The 19,637-nt window shown below is 40.0% G+C and overlaps 1 protein-coding gene across 1 annotated transcript; it reads right to left on the reverse strand.

The window, feature by feature from the left end:
• Positions 1-1,195: 1,195 nt before the first annotated feature.
• On the reverse strand, positions 1,196-11,002 carry bpgm (2,3-bisphosphoglycerate mutase). The gene is made up of 3 exons (XM_084334844.1): positions 10,896-11,002; positions 9,142-9,764; positions 1,196-3,633 (listed from the first exon to the last, which is right to left on the reverse strand). The coding sequence occupies exons 2-3, from the start codon at positions 9,740-9,742 to the stop codon at positions 3,461-3,463; spliced, it is 774 nt and encodes a 257-aa protein (XP_084190970.1). The 5' UTR covers positions 9,743-9,764; positions 10,896-11,002; the 3' UTR covers positions 1,196-3,460.
• Between the last annotated feature and the right edge of the window lie 8,635 nt (positions 11,003-19,637).

Raw genomic sequence — 19,637 nt, forward strand, 5'->3', positions numbered from 1 at the left:
AATAGCGTTTATTCTCAACAACACCATGATAATACTGGCCTTATAGGCTACCATTTTCACCATTGAATGAACATTTCTGGCTGAGGAATCAAGTCAATAAAAAAAACATTGCAATTGCCTGTAGCAATCATCCCCATCATCCTTCCAGCTTCTTCTAAGTCCCAACATACAACATATCTGGTGACATGTGAATTGACAGGTGTTCAAAATGATGGACAGTGTAAACAAGTGGCCCACACCTGTACAAATAACAGTTTCTCAAGAGTTATGCGAGTATAGGCCGAATATGTGCAGCCTGGGCCAGGTGGGATGACTGAATACAACCTAATATTCTCACTTGATGGCAAACGTAATGTATACATTTTGTTATTCGGAGGGCTGAGTGTAAGTGTGCTGTCATAGATTAATTGTAGTGCTATCATTTTACATTACAGCTAATACTGAACATCACAATATTACTGTTATACTGTGACTTGTTTGCAAGATCCAGTAGTAAGATACCAAATTATTATGCTTTTGTTAATATATATTTATCATATCAACACACAATTGTCATGTACAACAACCGTTGTCTTTTCCATTGCCATGCCATGTACAAACAAATGGCAGCCATGCTGGAAGAGAACTACACAAACATTCTGTGCTAGGCCTCTATTAAAGAAGTATTGCAAAAATAATTATGAAACATCATTATTACTGCCACAAGGGAGAGGATCAGTTCATTTACATACTGCAGGGTTATTTAGGAGCTTCTATTGATGCCACCGTTTAGTGAGCCAGAGTGGTTGTTCCTGGCACGGTCCCACTGGTTTGGGCACATTACCGAAACAGTGCTGAAATGCAGGGCTATACTCCCTTGAATTAAGCTCTGGTAACCAAACAGGCTCTATTGTCTATTGCTTCCATTTGGCTCCAGCCAATCACCAGTCCCCTAACTTGAGTGATGTATGAAGTTCCCCAGCAAGGATGTACCAAGTTTTCGTCTTTTTTCCTTTTTTTTTTACAGAAAACGTATCTTTCAATCCAACACAAGAGTTCCCCCACTGGTTCTTATACATTTTGTGGTGGTGGCTGCCTGGCCGGGATACATTTGATACACATAGAAATCACCAGAAATAAATCAAAGGAAACAACCCAATCACATTTAGGAAAGTTTAATTTCCTTTTCATTTCATTTTAATCATGGATACTAATGGTGAGGTCAAGTTCCAAAACTAAAACAGTTCTCTTGATAAATGTCTACACAATAGGACGGCAGTGGGATGGCATTGAATAGCATTACAAGATAGAACAGTGGTTTCTACCTTTCCTCTACTAAATAATGATCTTATACAGTATTTAGTTTCCCCCGTTTGACATGGGAGAGCCCAAACACATCACACAGAGTAGACAATACAACATGTTAGGAAATTCCAGGCAATGGACCCAGGAACGGTCTCAGTTGAATGGGGTTTAGCCGTAGACATATTTATAAAAATAGAAAAAATTTAAAAATAATGTTTCTAGAAATGTTAGCTTGAAATGCCAAACTGTTTGAATCCAGGGGTGGTTGTACTCATCTACCAGGCTGTCGTTTTAGATGACAAGGATTGTAAAACACTCAAATTAACACAAAATACAATCCTGGTCATTTTAAATGACAGCCTGCTAGAGGAGAATAACCACCTTTGGATTCAAATGGTTCGTATTTCAAGCCTGAAAATGTGTGTGTGCATTCAACCGATTGTTCCTGGGTTCCTAATGCACTATGGCAACACACAAGCAGTGCACAACAAGACAAATATACAGTACTTTTATTAAAAAGACACAAATGGCGTACAGTACTCCTATTTGCAACATCAACACCCAACAACAATGCAATCCAGACTGTAATGGCCATTCCAAACAATAACACGAGTAACAGATGATATAATGCGAGATGTGTTTAGTTTAGCTTATTTTAATTTACAGTGCATAAGCCACATTAAAGCTACATGAATTAATAATCGCAAGTGGATGCTTGCCAATCATCTATCATTGATGAAAACGTTTTAAATATTTTTTTTTGGTTCTAGTTCAAATGTCATATTTTTCTATCCAAAAATATGTTGCGATATATATATATATATATATCTTTTTTTATCATTCATACTTGTGTATGAGTAAGGGGTAAAGATCCAAAATGGCACATAATTCCCCAAAAAGTGCAAAACCAGAACAAATCCTTCTACTCATTACAGTACAGTATACAGTAATGAGTAGACTAAGCCCACTTTGTGTAAGAAATCATTTGTAACACATGAGTTGAATCGTCATGAAATGAAATAAAATGCTCACTAAATAGGATAAATAGGAAAGAATATGATAATTAGGTGTAAATAAATAGGACAACTATAGGAGTATAGAAACCCAAAGGTCAGGATTTCAGTAGTAAAACATATTTACAGCGTTTTCATGGCTCACAATCAGCCCAGATTCATATAATTAACAGCTTGGCTATCAATGACAATGAGGTAATACTGTACTTGTTACTGGAGTGCTTTTATTCTTAAAGGGGAACTATCTTATAAATGGCCTTTTTCAGTGTTTAGCATTGTTTCCTAGCTATGTGGACTTATATTAATATGATCTATGTCTCTAATTCTCATATTGGCGCATTCTTCCAATTCTCCTCTCACAATATTCACCCTCACTGAACTGAGTCATCTGAAAATGTGCTGATTTGTGATGTCAGAGAGACACCGCTGCATGATAATGTTCAGACGAGGCAGTGGTTTACCATTGTGGTTGGAGCCCAGGCTCAAAACGGCTTAAGATCTTGAGGTAGAAAAATGTTGTTTTTGAGGACTTGATTAGAAATACAAAACAATGAATTAAAAAGAAATTAAAAATTACAGAGGTGTTCCATAAACTCACAGGAATTGTGAAGTGCCCAAATAGTGAAAGAAATAGTAAAATAGTTCCCCTTTAAATAAAACAGCCATCAGAGCTGATTGATCTACTTATAGGAAGCTTAGCATAAGTAATAAAAATGCATGGGAATATTAATTCCCAAAGTGCGTCAATGTAACAGTGAGCTAAACATGAAATATCCCTCAGTTAAAAACAAATCTATTATTCAACAGGTTTATCACATTGCTATACCAGTATATCTACACAATGTAGATATGACTAATTAAGTATGTTATCCATATGAGGCTTAATTTGGGAATTTATCAGCTACAATATCTAAATAAAAAACTTTCCTCAGTGCTTATAACACGTAATACTTTCACAGTGCTAAGACACTTTCAGTACCCGTCTTTTTACTCTGTTTTACCAGAACATTCTAAATCCAAACCAGGCCATTAGTACACAGTCACTTAACTGTAAGACTTGGGCCTTTCCTTTGGATCTTACAAAAAAAACTGTCTTTGTTATTGATTAATATTATTAAAACTAGGGAACAAGTCAAGTCGTATAGCCAGTCGACTGCATTCATTTAGACTGGTATGGCCTTTCCCTGGTCCTCCACCTTTTTAATGGCTGCCTGAATCTTTGCCTGGTCTCCTAACAGCTGCTGAGGTTTCACTGGCCGGAAATTCTCATCCAACTCAAGCAAAATGGGCGTCCCTGTGGGTAACGTCACCTTGGCGATGTCCACGTCCGATATACCTGTTAAAAAAAAGGATTGGTACGTTTACGTTTGTGTTCTGATGATCACTTATCACACCAAGCAAACTATTGGTAGCAGTGCTTAATGGGATCTTGTGGAAGTAAGAATTTTTGATTGATGTAATACTACAGTAGGTTATGCAGTACCAAGTTAGCAGTGAAAGTTGCAGTGATAGCCTATTAGCTTATTACTGGATGTTTGACAATAGAGGCCTTGCATGGAATGCTTAGAATGCCCATTTGTTCTCCATGTTGTAAGAAACAATGGTTGCTATTTGCAAAAGACATGCATGTTAGGTTCCCTGCCATTGTCCTTGACCAAGGTACTGGCATTGCAACTGGAGTTGGTCCCCGGGCGCCGCACTATATGCGGCTGCCCACTGCTCCTAAATAGTTAGGATGGGTCAAATGCAGAGAAGAAATGTCCTCAAGGGATTAATAAAAGTTCCATTTCAATTTAAAACAACAGCTGCCTGCTATATGAGAAATATATGAACAAAGATAGAATCATTTGGTGTCTTATTACTGGATTGTAAAACAGTTGCAGGGGAACAGTAATATCATGCTTTTCCAGTGTTATACCCACTCTACCACTGCACAGAAATTAGGCATTTTCTTTTGAAAGTGGTTACCAATGGTTACATGCAGCCATGTAAAAAGGGGACCTACACAAACATTCCCTGCAAGGCCTCTATTCCCAATACATTTCCAACAAGTGCGTGTCCAGCACAGCGTGATATTGTGTAACGGTCTATATAAAGTTACCGAGTCCCCAAAGCCTCAGAATGTGCTGAAAGGTCAATGTGGATCTCAGAGCCACAGCCAGATGTAACACAAACTCAATGGCCTTTTTGCCCAAGTTCAACCGTCCATTTCTGGAACTGAAATATCTTCCTTCCTTCCTACTATATGGAACTGGTGACCAGAAACAGCCGTATCTGACAGTGAATTTATAAGCTTATAAAACGTAAGTGTCTGTCTAGTCCAGGCAAGTGCGGCCCAGAGGCCAATGGCCGCCCCCGAAAATTGTCTGGCCTACGATGAGTTGTTATGATGCATGTGTTATATTTGGTCTGGCTCCAATACAGTTTTAAACCAACCTACAACGTCACTCGGTACTTTGCTTTTATGAAGGGTAAAACTGTGCCCCTGGGCTAAGTTAGGAATGACAGCTTGTTGAAAGCTTGCTAGGCTATTGGTTGCATGGCAACTAGGCACCTCGCAAGTCGTGTATGACTCGCGAGATGCCTACTTGTGTTATAGATTACGTCATCATTGCAGGTACATTAGCTAGTGATTTCAGTGATTCATGCAAGATTGAACGTTTGACCTTAGTTAAAGCTTTCATTGTGGGCGGCCCTCAATCCAACGTTGGGTCCCTAAATTGGCCCTCAGTCTTAAAAACATTGAGAACCCCTGGTCTAGTCTATACAGTACTAAAACCACAGACAAAATAAGAGCTGAGAGAACAGTCTTGGGAATGAAATGTGAATGTAAAAAGATCTCTTGCATCTAGTGTTAACAAAAGACCAAAGCTTACTGTATCTGTGAATATTGTTATTCACAATCAACCGTCTACAGTTCTCAAGGCAACTTACACAGCTCCCATGACTCTCTCTCTCTCTCTCATTGTTATGATGCCCGAGAGAAGAGTATAATTTTCCATGAAAAACTCATATAACTTTAAAAGCATTAAAGAAAATATATGAATTAACTCAAATCAACTTGGTTGGCCATATGACTGATTAGTGAATACTAATTAATAAGAAGCAGCACCCCTAGTGTTAAAGGAAGGCGACAATGAAACAACATACATGTAAATGAATAGAGCCTTAAAAGGAACACACCAACATTATGGGAAATGCGCTTACCGTATTCTCCACAGTCAGACAAGAAGATACACACCAATTTCCTGCCCAAATGAATGGAAGCAGATACGGACTACTAGCCTAGCTTAAAACTGCAGGAGAGGTGTTTCTGCTAGCTAGTCCGTATCCACTTCCATTAATTTGTGCTAAGCTAGGCTAGCTTGCAGCCAGAACGTTGGCGTGTTCCTTTAAGGCTCAACTATAGTCCAGACTTAGCATACACAGATGTCCATGCGTCACTAAATGTATCTGTCCGCTAGGGCTGTACCGAATAGTTTGAAGCTTCATTCATAATGTTGACATTAAATTTTTTTTCTTTTTATGTGTGTCTATTCATTCTGTTTAAACCAATGGGGTTTTTCTTCACAGTTGCAGATAAAGATTAGGCTACACTAATATAATAGTATTATACTATTATAGTATATGTGACTCGTCATACAAATTTAAATAAAGCATTTATCATAAATGATGTAGCCTATCTGCATCGCTTGGCACCCGGCACTCCATCAAGACGTCACCATCACTTTCGTACCACTACCAACCGTGCCCTTATTATTTATGTTGACAAAACTGACGAGTTATATTCGTTAACTCATTTGGCACCAAAAACGAGTATACTCGTGTTTGGTCGCCAATGCTTGAGCGCCAAAAACGAGTATACTCGTTTTTGGATCCTTTGATCTTTTTCCTTTGATCCCCGTTCTAAACACTCACTCGGAGCAGCCTGTGTCTCCCTGGCACAGCTGCCTACGTTGGAATTGCAATGACGATCGAATCCCGCCAGGATCGACGATCGAATCCCGCCTTTTGAACTGGGGATATCAATTGTCTTCCAGTACTGAGTTACCTCCAGCTGCTTCTGCCTTGGAGTGGATCAGGACATAGCAATCGGTCGGAGATTTGGTGCCTCAGACTAGGGATGGGAATCGAAAACCGGTTCCCGTTGGGAGCCGGTTCCTAATTGTCCGATTCCTGGAATTGCATGCCTCCGTGACTATCGATTCCTCTTATCGCTGCCATGTTTTTCCGACCGTTGCGCATTTAAAAACAATAACATTAGCATTAGCATGCAGCCATAGAGCAGACTATTTGATTCCTTAAGGGCTCGAAATTGCCTGGGTTTTGATGCTCCCGAAATGCTCCCACTGTTTGACTGCTTCTATGTGCAGTGAAAACTACTCTAATGTTTTAGAACCTAGTGATTCATTTAATTCGGGGCGACCTAACATTTGCCACGGAGCTAACGCTAGCTAACCAAGCTCATAGACACACAGAGACAGACACACTGCTCAGGTAGAAAGGGTAGAAAGAGGGTGGGGGCGAGCAGGGACCGGGGGGAGCCGTCTGTGTGTGTGTGTGTGTGCGCGCGCTGGTCTTCTGAAAGACCAGAGACGGAGCAGTCAGAGGAATAACAAACTGTTGAATGCAACTACAGTTCAATAGATTTAATTAGTTTAAGATATTGAACTGTAGTTACATTCAACATGTCGTTATTCAATAAATTAAATTAGTTTAAGAATAAAAAAATTTAGAGTGTATAGTTAAAAAAAATAACAGTTTTTGTATTTTTCTGACATGGGGGCTCAACAATAAATGACAATCAGAAATGTCAAGTTGCATGTTGTTATTCCCAACCAGTTTAGTTCTGTTGCATTTCCAATTAATTTATTTAAATGATAAATTTATCAGGGATCGATAAGGGAATCGATAAAGAATCGGAACAATAAGCAAAATCGATAATGGAATCGGATCAATAAAATCGTATCAATTCCCATCCCTACCTCAGACCCATTCTTTCCCGTATCATAGCCATGCCCAATATACACGAGTAATTGCGATCGCCATGGGACGACTGGGATTTATTCATTTTGGAGTACCTTCTGACTGAGGTAATGTCTATTTTAGGTAACCTGCTGGTATTTTTTTAACCTAAAACATGCTTTTGTACCGATCACAGTGTCGTATTTTACCGGACCTAAAACATGCTTTTGGTAACGATCGCAGTTTCGGGGTAAGACGACCCCCCCCTTGATGATTTTGTGAAGACACATATGTATATGGTATATATCTTTGATTTGGAAGTATTTGGGGTTTCAGGCAAGCAACCCAAACGATTTGGGCATAATGCATATGACGCGTCATATCTCGCGATCTATGAAAAAAGTGGATTATTTTGGAAAGGGGTGATGTTTAGCATGGAATAGCACACAAACTAAAGTAGAGATGAACTGGTTAGTCAGTGTTGGACTATGAACAATTCCTGTCAAATGAGCCATACTATTGTCTCCATAGCTATAATACAGAACACACGATGGGTCCACAAACATCGCTAAAATGGTCGATAACGCTGGCGCCATTGAGTAGAGATGGGATAGAGATACTTATTTAATCAGATTAATCACTTTATTCAAATTGAGGATTTAGTTTGAGGATATTTAACAAATATATATATTTTTTATAACTTTTTTTTTTTGTCATAAAATATGACGACAGACATTCGAAGCTTCGTTCAAACACTTAATTTGGAAGCTTCAAATGTTAAAAAGTGACATTCGGTACAGCCCTACTGTTTGCGCATACTTAGGGCATTGGCATCATACAAAATATGGCTCAGCATGTGCATTGATCAAAGGTTATTGATCAAAGAGCCTAGTACGCCCCTGGAGTGGACTGTATGAAAGGCAAAGGACTGTGGACTGTTAATTCGTATGGTGTATAAAATGCCCTGTGCTTTAGGCAAATGTATATGTGTCAATATTACTGATTGGAAACAACCAAAGCTGCGTTATATATTCTGGTTATTCCCCAGTTTCCAAAGTATGGATTTCAGGATTGATTGCATCAAAACGACATCATCAATCCTAGGACAATATGTTTTTAAAATGAAAAACAGTTATGGGGAGGGAGTCTGGGACTGTTTTTAGTTTTCAATAATCCTTGATATCATTTTGATGTAGTGAATTGACCCATTTCAAGCTCCGCCCTCTTTCCTTGATCCTCAAAAGTTTGAGAAAGGTCAACTGTGATCCAGACTTCAGCACAGCATTGCCATTTCCATACCCTTCAGTATGTTGTGTTGTGGTGTCGCCTTCCATTAAAAGCTGCTGTACTGTAAGTGGTATTTTCTTTGTTAAAATAAGTGGTCTACATGTTAAAATAATAGCTCTACATTTGGACAGCCACCACTGATATAGAGTGTCTGGACAGTAACATGGGTCTCCCAGACCCTCCGCTCTGCAGTAAACAGAAAATAAATGTTCTGGTATCCCGCTTTATCCAATCAGGAGAGAGAACTCCACACTGCAAGAATGGTCTGACAAACATAAGAAATAAAAACAAATATGTGCTTGAAACAAGTAAGATAATCTGCCAGCAATTTGGCATGGCAAGATTTCTTTAAAGTAAAAAATATCTAGGTTTCTCTCTCCTGATTGGATGAAGTGGGAAGGGATACAAAAAAAACGTATTTTCTGTTTACTGCAGAGCAGAGGGACTGAGAGACCCATTTTACTGACCAAACACTCTATATCTGTGATGGCTCATGATAATGTAGAGCTATTTAACACTTATTTTAACAAAAAGATACCACTTACAGCACCTTTAATAAAAAGGCGCAGTGCTATTCAGCAGCATACTGTACCTTCCAAGTGCTTCAGCAGGGCCCTGCAGCTGTTGCCATGGGCGGAGATGAGCACAGAGCGACCGCTCCTCACCTCCGGGGCCACGGTGCCATCCCAGTACGGCAGGAGTCTGTCCAGCACCTCCTTCAGGCTCTCTGCTCGGGGAAGGTCCTCCAGTGGCACGTCGCAGGTGGTGTACCTGCGGTCGTCATAGATTTCCTTGAAGTACGGGTGGGACTCGTCGATCGGGGGCGGCGTGATGTCATAGCTCCTCCTCCACAGCTTCACCTGCTCCTCGCCGTGGTTGAGAGCCATCGCTGCGCGGTTGAGGCCGATCAGCGCGCCGTAGTGACGCTCGTTCAGCCTCCAGGACTTGACCACAGGGACCCACTCCTGGCCCATGGCCTCCAACACCAGCCATGCGGTCTGGATGGAACGGCTGAGGAGGGACGTGAACACGATGTCAAACTTGTAGCCCAGCTCCTTCAGGAGTCTGCCACACTCCCGGGCCTCGGTCACCCCGGCCTCGCTCAGCCTCTGGTCCACCCAGCTGCAGAAGCGGTTCTCTTTGTTCCACTCCCCCTCCCCATGCCTCAACAGAAAGAGTTTGTATTTGGACATCCGAAGGACCAGAGGAAAGAGCCTGTTCACACGTTCACATTCAATCAACAGAAATGAGCTTGATAAACTGAGTGATGTGCAACAACAGTATATCAGTAACTATTGTACATGATGGCACGCAAACTGAAACCAAATGGGTTCCTTTCTACAAAGAGATAGTATAATAATTACATGATAATGCATGTATTAGAACTAGGGGTGTGAAGGTACACGTATCTGTACCGAACCAAACCGTTTCAGTGTGTACCGTACCGAACAGCTAAGTACAATTAGTTGCTGCACACTACATCACCCCTGAGTGGAACATGGAAAGCCAAACTCCCCCCCCCCACTGTACCGAAAACCCGTACCGAATCTTGACTTCAAAACCGAGGTACGTACCGAACCGTGGTTTTTGTGTACCGTTACACCCCTAATTAGAACAAGTTGAAGCTCGGTCAAAGTCTCTGAAAACGGTTAGAAGTTACCTCCAAATGTTAAAGGGATAATTGATTGGTAGAGTCCTTTCTCGTCACAATCTGTTGCATGCTGTTCCTCGTACTACTGTAGCTCCGGATAGTTACTGTACTGTAGCCACAAACCAATACAAAGGGGTCACGCTCCTGTCTGTACAGGGTGACTGAGGCTCGCTGAAATTTACTTTGTATAATAATGTATTTGCATTGGTTTGTAGCCAACTACCGGGAGCTAGTGAGGAACAGCATGTGCTGAGACTGTGCTGAGAAAGGACTCTACTAATCAACAACATTGGTAAGTAAGAAATAGGGCTAGGAATGGAAACATCTGAACTATTCCTTTAAGGAGTACAAGTTTACAACATACAAGTGAATGCCATTGCAAAAAAATCCATTGCTATTGCTTTGCAATATTGCTAGGTGAGACCGCTTTTGACTGACCAGAATAGGCTAGTAACTGTTATTATATAATACTATGAATGTGTGTTATCAATTTCATGCATGCTGATCGAGAGCTTGCTAGCTACTGTAGCCTGCTGCTAACTGGTTGGATGGATGGATGGATGCATGCATTGCATTTCATCACATCTCTGTCCATAGACATAACGGATCTGTCCAGCCCGAGACACGGACAGCTGCAATGGCACTATCGTAACCTAAAAACATTAGAATCATATTTTTAAAAGATGGTGCCTTACCCTGTGTCGAGATTCAGATCCGGCCGCCTAATGCTTGCCCAGTCGTGACTGTTGACAGATATTTGGATCACTATCGAGGGGGCTCCCAAACGTAGCGATTGACATTTCCGTCGTCCAATCGAAACAGCTAATGTCAAACGTGGGCGGTGCTGTTGTCAAACGTTATTAGGAGTGGTGACGCCTCGCGCTGTGGACTGTTGGTGAACAAGAAGGCGTGGCGTAGAGCTTTGTACTGTAACGTTCACTGGACGCAGCACGACTGGACATTCAAGTGTCTACTGTCTGTCTGAATGAATGAACGAATGAATGAACGAATGAATGAATGAATGAATGAATGAATGAATGAATGAATGAATGAATGAATGAATGAATGAATGAATGAATGAATGAATGAAAACTTTATTTAACAGATTGCAGAATGGGTACAATACAGTATGGCTCAATACATACAATTGTTAAGGGGATGCAGACCAGAGAAAGACGTTTGTCTTGTTTACATCAGGGTCCCCCATTTTAAATTCATAGTGAACTGTGCACAGTAGTTTAATCTGCCACTGAATGTCCTGTTAGCTGTCAAACGCTACCAACGACTGGCCCCAACATACATGCAGTGGCGACTGGCCCCAACATACATGCAGTGGCGGACTCAGGCTGTTTGAAGGGCAGGGGCGAAAAGAAAAAAAGGGCACCTACTGCACAACATGGGACCCCATCAGTGAGCAAAAAGCTATGATGCGTCATGTATGGTGAAATAGTCTTCATCCGATTAAGATTAACATTAGAATAACAGACAATCCAGATTAATAGTATAACCACACCTCTATGATAAAAACACAGGGAACAATACACCTTTAAAATGTTTATTTCACCTCATTATCATGGTGTTTGAAAAGTAAATGATCATACCATTAATGCAGTGGTACATTTATCAATGCTAAAGATATCAGTGAGGAGTAGAAATATTTGGGAAACAGCATTTTAATATGGTCTGGGTTGAAAAATAGTTAACCTATTCTTTAAAACTATTTACAACATATTTTACAGGATATAAAACAGTTTAACAGTTGAAGTTAATTCGAGTGCCGTTGAGTTCTTCCTTTCTCCTAACTCTCCTCTCCTCCCCTTCTCTCCTCATGTCCTCCTTCTCTCCTCCTGCCCTCTCCTTCTCTCCTCCGGTCCTCCTATACTCCCGTTCTCTCCTCCTGTCCTCTATCTCTATCTCTTCCTCCTCTATCTTCCCAATTCTCTCCATTAAACTTAATATATTGTACCTGGATACTGGCTGGATCAGTGGGGTATTTTAATGGCAACAAGAGAGAGCATTCAAGTTATTTGTTGTTGTGTCGTTTTAATTATTTCTCTCCCTATCATCATTTTCACCCTTGCTTTCTTTAGCATCTCCATGACCGTCTTCATCATCATTTCTCTCCATAGCATCATCTGCATTATCTCTTTCCTCAACTTCATAATGTCTCTCCATAGAATCATCTGCATTTTCTCTTTCCTCCACTTCTTCATAATTTCTCTCCATAGAATCATCTGCATTTTCTCTTTCCTCCACTTCTTCACCATCTCTCTTCCTGATATCATCATTTCCCTCTTGAATATCTCCATCTTCATTGTCTGTACTGTCTTTATCTAAGGTGGAGTGTTACAATGGGGTAGGTGTGTTGGACCCAATTGCAGAGTTGAACATAGGAGGCAGAATGCGATTAAACAGTTTCTTTATTGTGAACAGGAAGCATAACACGATAAAGTAAATACTTTGAAACAGGCAAATCACAGGGAAGACATAAGTCTCCAAAAACGAGGAAGTATACTTCTAAACTCGAACTGAGAAATGTTTGTAGGGCAAACATCCACACGATAACACATTAATTAATAAATGAATACTAAATGGACTAAGCACGACACCACTCTTGGTATCACCATTATGCTCCCGACATGAGCGATAACAAATGCTTCAGGTAGTACTCACGCCTGTGGACAGTGAAGAACTGACAAAGAGAGAGGACATCAGGTGATATGAAGGAGAGTCAACTACACACAGCAGGCGTTAATTAGCAATCAGGACAAATTAGAAGAGAGGAAGGGTGAAATACTCCAGGGTGGCGCTAGGACTTTTACTCCTACAAGAGAGCAAAAGGCCCAAACGTTACAGTGGAGCAAATAATATTTGTTTTATAATAGTAATATAATTGTACTGTATATAATATTCATACTGTAATAATTGTATTATAAAATAATATGTCATACAGCACTACCACTAGCCCTCTTGCCTTGATTGGAATAAAAAGGGTCTATGGTTCGTCAATTTAAATGTTTAAGACTAAATGTTCTGTCCAAAATAAGCATTATTGACCCACCAGATTCTCAGTTATAATCCAAACTATGGCTCTGTGAGACAAGCTTGTACACGTAGCTAGTAGTGAGGACTTACAAATACATACCTGTATGATCCTTATCTCCTCCCTTACTATTGTTGCTTTTGACTAACATTTTCAAAGAGAAGCTGCCTCTTTCAGCTGCTTTTTAATATTCTTCCGATTTCTTTCTCTCCTTGGCATTCTGTAATCATAGAATATAGGCCAATGCTAAACCCACTTTTAAGTTTACTAGCACTCTTAAGTTAAAAAGCAATTCACACTGAGCTTTAAAGTGCTATGGGTATATAATTTGTGCAAATTATCCTAAAATAATTTGTACACTTTATTTCTAAATTGAGAACACATGGTTAGCATAGAATCAGCTAAGCAAGGTAAGGTTTAGTTAGCTAGCCTACAGTAGCCTAGGCTGGACTGGGTAAATAATTCAGGCCGGGAAATATAGTGCGAAATATAGTCCCAGTCAGGCCACTTTTTAAGCGGGGGGTCCCCCACCAGGAATTATTTTAGTTTTTTGGGGGGTACAGGCTAGCATAATGTCAAGTATTAGCAACAACACTGATTTCGATGCATTTTTAGTTTCTTGTACCATTAAGGAACTAAATTGTCCTCTTCAAAAACGCCATAAAAATATGATATTTTTTCTTTCATACATCTTTTATTCAACTTCCGCCCTGATCATAACCACCACATATTCAATACATTTTCGAATTTTAACCCTTTAAATGCCAGTGTGTGTGATGGCATCACAAATTATTGTTAAAAAAACACACACAAAAATATAATATATCAAATGCAATGTAGATTTTTCTGGGTGGGATTATTACAGGCTGGCATGTGTCAATGATTAGCAACAACACTGATTTTGATGGATTTTTGTTTTTTGTAAAGTCAGATTTAACAACAACTCTTTTCAGAAAAGTGGGAGTATTTCATTTTGTATCTGACATTAAAAAAAAAACCAAACATCTAAAAAATAAAAATGGTTATGATCAGGACTGAAGTTGAATAAAAGATGTATGACTGTTTAGACTGCGTTACTCTCTGTCTGTTTACTCTCTGTACTCTCTGTCTGTACTCTCTGATTGATTGATTGATTGATTGATTGTCACAGCTCCTGGTTGTTCCCCACTTAGGTTATCTAACTATTGCGTCGCTGCAACTAGAAACACTGGCCTGGCCTGCTTCTAAGTTATGTGGCGTGACTGCAAAAAAGAAAAAAAAGTATATATTATAATATATATATATATATATATTTTATTAGTACAGGCGGGGTGTACATGGTCAGTAGCAAACAGTAACAACATATTTATGAACTCTGCACTTAATGGGGCACTTCGCCAAAAAACAAGGTAGTCCCTATGAGACAAGGTATTGCTATGTTGATACCCACCACTGTGTCCTTTATGAAAAGGTTGGATGGACTTCCCCCTTACATCACATCACTGTTACATTTACATTTTACATTTTGTCATTAAGTTCTGTACGACAAGTCAGCAGGAAGGGTACAACTCTCTTACAACTGAGTAAAATGTTCATCAACCAGTGCTGAAACGTGGGTGCTGCAGTGTTGAGTGCCTAGAGTAAAGACATATTAGTATAGTAGGAAGAGTGCATGATAGCAGGGCCGGACTGGCGAAATAATTCAGGCCGGGAAATAGCGCGAAATATAGTCCCAGTCAGGCCACTTTTTAAGCGGGGGGTCTGGGGGTCCCCCATCAGGAAATGTTTTTGTTACAAAGACTTAATTTCCTGCATTCTGGTGCAGGAATGTTTGAAATTGTACCCTTTAAATGCCAGTGTTTGTGATGGCATCACAAATTATTGAAAAGAAAAAAAAACACACACAAAAATGTAAATATCTTCAATATATCAAATGCAAAGTGGATTTTTATGGGGGGGGGGGGGGTATTACAGGCTAGCATAATGTCAATGATTAGCAACAACACTGATTTCGATGGATTTTTTGTTTTTTGTAATGTCAAATTGAAAAAGAATACTCACTCTTATTAGGGAAGTAAATTGTCCTCTTCAAAAACACCATAAAAATATGATAGGCTTTTTCTTTCATACATCTTTTATTCAACTTCAGCCCTGATCATAACCACCACGTATTCAATACATTTTCGAATTATAACCCTTTAAATGCCAGTGTGTGTGATGGCATCACAAATTATTGTTAAAAAAACACAAAGATTTTTATATTTTCAATATATCAAATGCAATAGATTTTTCTGGGGGGGATTATTACAGGCTGTGTCAATGATTAGCAACAACACTGATTTAGATGGACTTTTAGTTTTTTGTAATGTCAGATTTAACTACAACTCTTTTCAGAAAAGTGGGAGTATTTCATTTTTTATCTGACATTACAAAAAACCAAACATCTAAAAAAAAAATGGTTATGATCAGGACTGAAGTTGAATAAAAGATGTATGACTGTTTAGACTGCATGTCACTCTCTGTCTGTTTACTCTCTGTACTCTGTCTGTTTTTTATATTTTAGGAGCACTTTTCTTTTTTTTGCTATGCGTCTTACTGTGAAGCACTTTGGTTGACGTGTGTTTCATGTGTCATGTGTCATTTTGAAGTGTCATGTCTAAATGTGCTATACAATTAAATTAGATTGATTGATTGTCACAGTGATCTCCTGGTTGTTCCCCACTTAGGTTATCTAACTATCGCGTCGCTGCAACTAGAAACACTGGCCTGGCCTGTTTCTAAGTTATGTGGCCTGAAAAAAAAAAAAAAAAAAAAAAAATATATATATATATATATAATTTCTTTATTTTTACAGCACAGGCCAGGCCAGAAAACTCCCGGTGCTCCCGATGGCCAGTCCAGGCCTGCATACTGCCATCAATAAAAGCACTTGCAGTGTACATACATTAGTATTTAGTAATGCATAATTGGTAAAACAAACTCAATCTTTGCAACTTCAAAGAAAGCTTGCTATATTACCTCACATACAGCAGTAGGGTGCAGGGTTACAGCTCAGACTGCATTAAGCCCTCTGGCATCTGAACATTCAAGAGGGGACATGTCTAAAACTGACAACTTAAATGGATGGAATATTGTAGTGACGGGGCTGCTCAGAGTTGTGCCTCAAGTTCCCAGCATGCTTGGACTTTGTGCCTCAGTTAAACTAACTTACTTACCTAAAGGATACATTGGGGGGGGAATAGGGACAGTGCAGATCGAGAAACATAAAAATGTTAGCTAGATATTAGCCCATCGGTTCCTTGTAAAAACTCAGAAAATATTTGCTAATGGCCATATAATGTGTTTAGAATATAAGCAGGGTTTAACTATTTTGCAACACCCCTAGACCAGGCGCGTATCGAGACCAAGCACTGTACTGTCTGGGGCACAGGGGGGATGCCAAACGCGCAAATATAATTTTGCCGGTTTTGGGTGTTTTTTGGGTGAAAATGGGCGGATTTCTGTAACTATTTTTTTTTTACTTTATTTCGGTTTTAGGGTTAGGGTTAGGTTAGATGCATCTGGATGGAGAATGGGAGGGGTTTGTCTGATGTTAAGGCCTTGAGAACATCACCCACTGCCTTTGGAGCAAGGATGTCTTTGACCAGAGCCTCTGCCTATGTTCTTCCTAAAGTCATTTTCTTCACTATTTTGGAATCATGTACTGTAGAATCTTTTGATTGAGCTTGTTTTTTTTTAAAGAAAAAATCTATCATTTAGATGCCTTTATTTCATATTCAACGCAGACAGTAGGCTATATATAGCACATTTTTTTTATTAATCTTATTAAACTGTAGATGCTTTACCTTCTCAGCCACCACATCATTGCAGGTATACCATCAATCTTGGTATCCAAGCTGATAAAATCACTGCATTAATAGAAGTCTTTACAGCCATCTTTTCCTGAGCTGAACTGTTATCTCAATTACAACCAATATAGACAGTATGGTTAATATTAGCCATTTATCTCAGCTAGATCACATTTATAAATTCAAGTGCTATTTGTTTTGTGATAAAAAATTTAAAACAGTATGAATGAAACAAGGTGGGGGCAGACAGTGAAGGCACACAGTGAACCTTTTTGCTTCATATTTACCATGTTTACTTGTTTTCACCTACAATTTCCACACGTTCGGGTCCAGTGAAAACATGTTATTTTATATGTTCTTCACAGAAAATGAGCCAAGCCCAATGAGTCTCACTTCTATTAGTAAACATTGAAATCTGCACGCCACACTAACAGCTTGGGTTGACAGCTCGAGCTGCTTGGCTCGGCTGTGCATTGGTTTTTGACACAGACGTCGCATTAAATGAACAACATTTAAAACATAATTATTATGTTACATGATCTTTGAAATGCGGGACATTGTTCTGTTGCAGCGGGACTGCGAAACGCCTACTATGCCTACTATGCCTTTTTTGGTAAATTTTTACTGGTCAGCTGATCAATACGTGCCCCAGTAAAAGTGGTCTAAATACGCCGATGCCTAGACTGTCTTCATCATGGCACCCACTTTGGGAAAGCCTGCCCTAGTAACCTGCATCACATTTTATCCACTAACAGAGCAGCCATTAAGACACGTTATTTAATTTTCTTGCTATGTTTTCACCACTCAATAGGGCACTTTAGCATGACGCTTTTCAACCGTGGGGGCACATGGTCAAGTTTAGACCATTGGAGGGGCACCAATGGGCATGTCCTCTCATTTTCGCCACTCAAAATGGCACTTTAGCGTGATGTTTTCAACTGTGGGGGCACATGGTCAAGTTTAACCATTGGAGGGGCACCAATGGGCACGTCCTCTCATTTTCGCCACTCAAAAGGGCACTTTAGCATGATGTTTTCAACTGTGGGGGCACATGGTCAAGTTTAACCATTGGAAGGGCACCAATGGGCACGTCCTCTCGTTTTTTTCACTCAAAATGGCACTTTAGGTTTAGCGCAATGTTTTCAACTGTGGGGGCACATGGTCACATTTAGACCATTGGAGGGGCACCAATGGGCACATCCTCTAGTTTTTTCACTCAAGGGCACTTTTGCATGATGTTTTTCAACTGTGGGGGCACATGGTCAAGTTTAGACCATTGGAAGGGCACCAATGGGCACGTCCTCTAATTCTTTCCACTCAAAAGGCCACTTTTACATGACATTATTTAACCGTGGGGCACATGGTCAAGTTTAGACCATTGGAAGAGCACTAATAGGGCACACCCTCTAATTTTTTGCCACTCAAAAGGGCACTTTAGCGCGCATTTTTCAACCGTGGGGGCACCAGGGGGGGGCGATCGCCCCCCTTGCCCCCCCCCCCTGAGTCCGCCAGTGCATACATGTAACGGCTCCTCAAGGCGACTCCCACGACACATACACTCTGGTATTCTCTCTCTCTCTCTCTCTCTCTCTCTCTCTCTCTCTCTCTCTCTCTCTCTCTCTCTCTCTCTCTCTCTCTATCTCTCTCTCTCTCTCTCTCTCTCTCTCTCTCTCTCTCTCTCTCTCTCTCTCTCTCTCTCTCTCTATCTCTCTCTCTGACAAGTTGTCTTTCCTTGAGTCAGACATAAAACGTTTTTATGGCAGGCCACATCAAACCATTTGTTGTGATTATTGTTTATTAAATTATAAACCACCATCTGGCCAATTAGGGCATTTGCTGTGCAGCATGTGCACACTAGTATCACTCATTGTACCACATGTCATGTCATCAGGCAAACAATATATGTGTTATGACATTTTTGGGAGGGATGGGGGAAGGACATAAGCAAGAAGACATTGGAGCCACAGAGGAAGAAGAGGTGTCAAAGGTTTGAGGTGATGAATGAATGAAGAGCTGAAGAAGGGACACTTCACCAAAAATAACAATACCTTGTCTTATAGTAACTGCTAGCTTATAATTTAATTGAGCTGTAATTAAGACACCACAAGGATTCAATGTCCCCGATGACATCACTGGTGGCCATATTTAAACTAATTTACTCTCAATAACTGTCAAACTAAATTATAATTCTCAAGGCGACTCCCACAACATACCCTCTCTCTCTCTCTCTGACATGTTGTCTTTCCTTGAGTTAAACATAAAAAAAAGTATGGCAGGCCACATCAAACCATTTGTTGTGATTATTGTTTATTAAATTATAAGCCGCCATCTGGCCAATTAGGGCATTTGCTGTGCTGCATGTGCACACCAGTATCACTCGTTGTACCAAATGCCATGTCATCCGGCATGAGTGCCTTAAAGGGACACTTCACCAAAAATAGCAATACCTTGTCAGGGACTGCTACATTATCATTCCATTGAGCTGTAATTAACACACAACACAATGGGCCTCATTCACGAAGCGAACAGATTTCCTCTTATTTTGTTCTTAACTAGCATTTTTTTTA

Source organism: Notolepis coatsorum, assembly GCF_963971535.1.
Source record: "Notolepis coatsorum genome assembly, chromosome: 18".
Lineage (NCBI taxonomy): Eukaryota > Metazoa > Chordata > Actinopteri > Aulopiformes > Paralepididae > Notolepis > Notolepis coatsorum.

What these genes read in the sequence shown, in the direction of transcription:
- bpgm (XM_084334844.1), bottom strand. Translation starts at nt 9,742, where the DNA reads ATGTCCAAATACAAACTCTTTCTGTTGAGGCATGGGGAGGGGGAGTGG. An exon ending in CCTGCTGAAGCACTTGGAAG is followed by an intron (nt 3,634 to 9,141) that starts GTACAGTATGCT and finishes TTTTTTTAACAG; the next exon opens with GTATATCGGACGTGGACATC.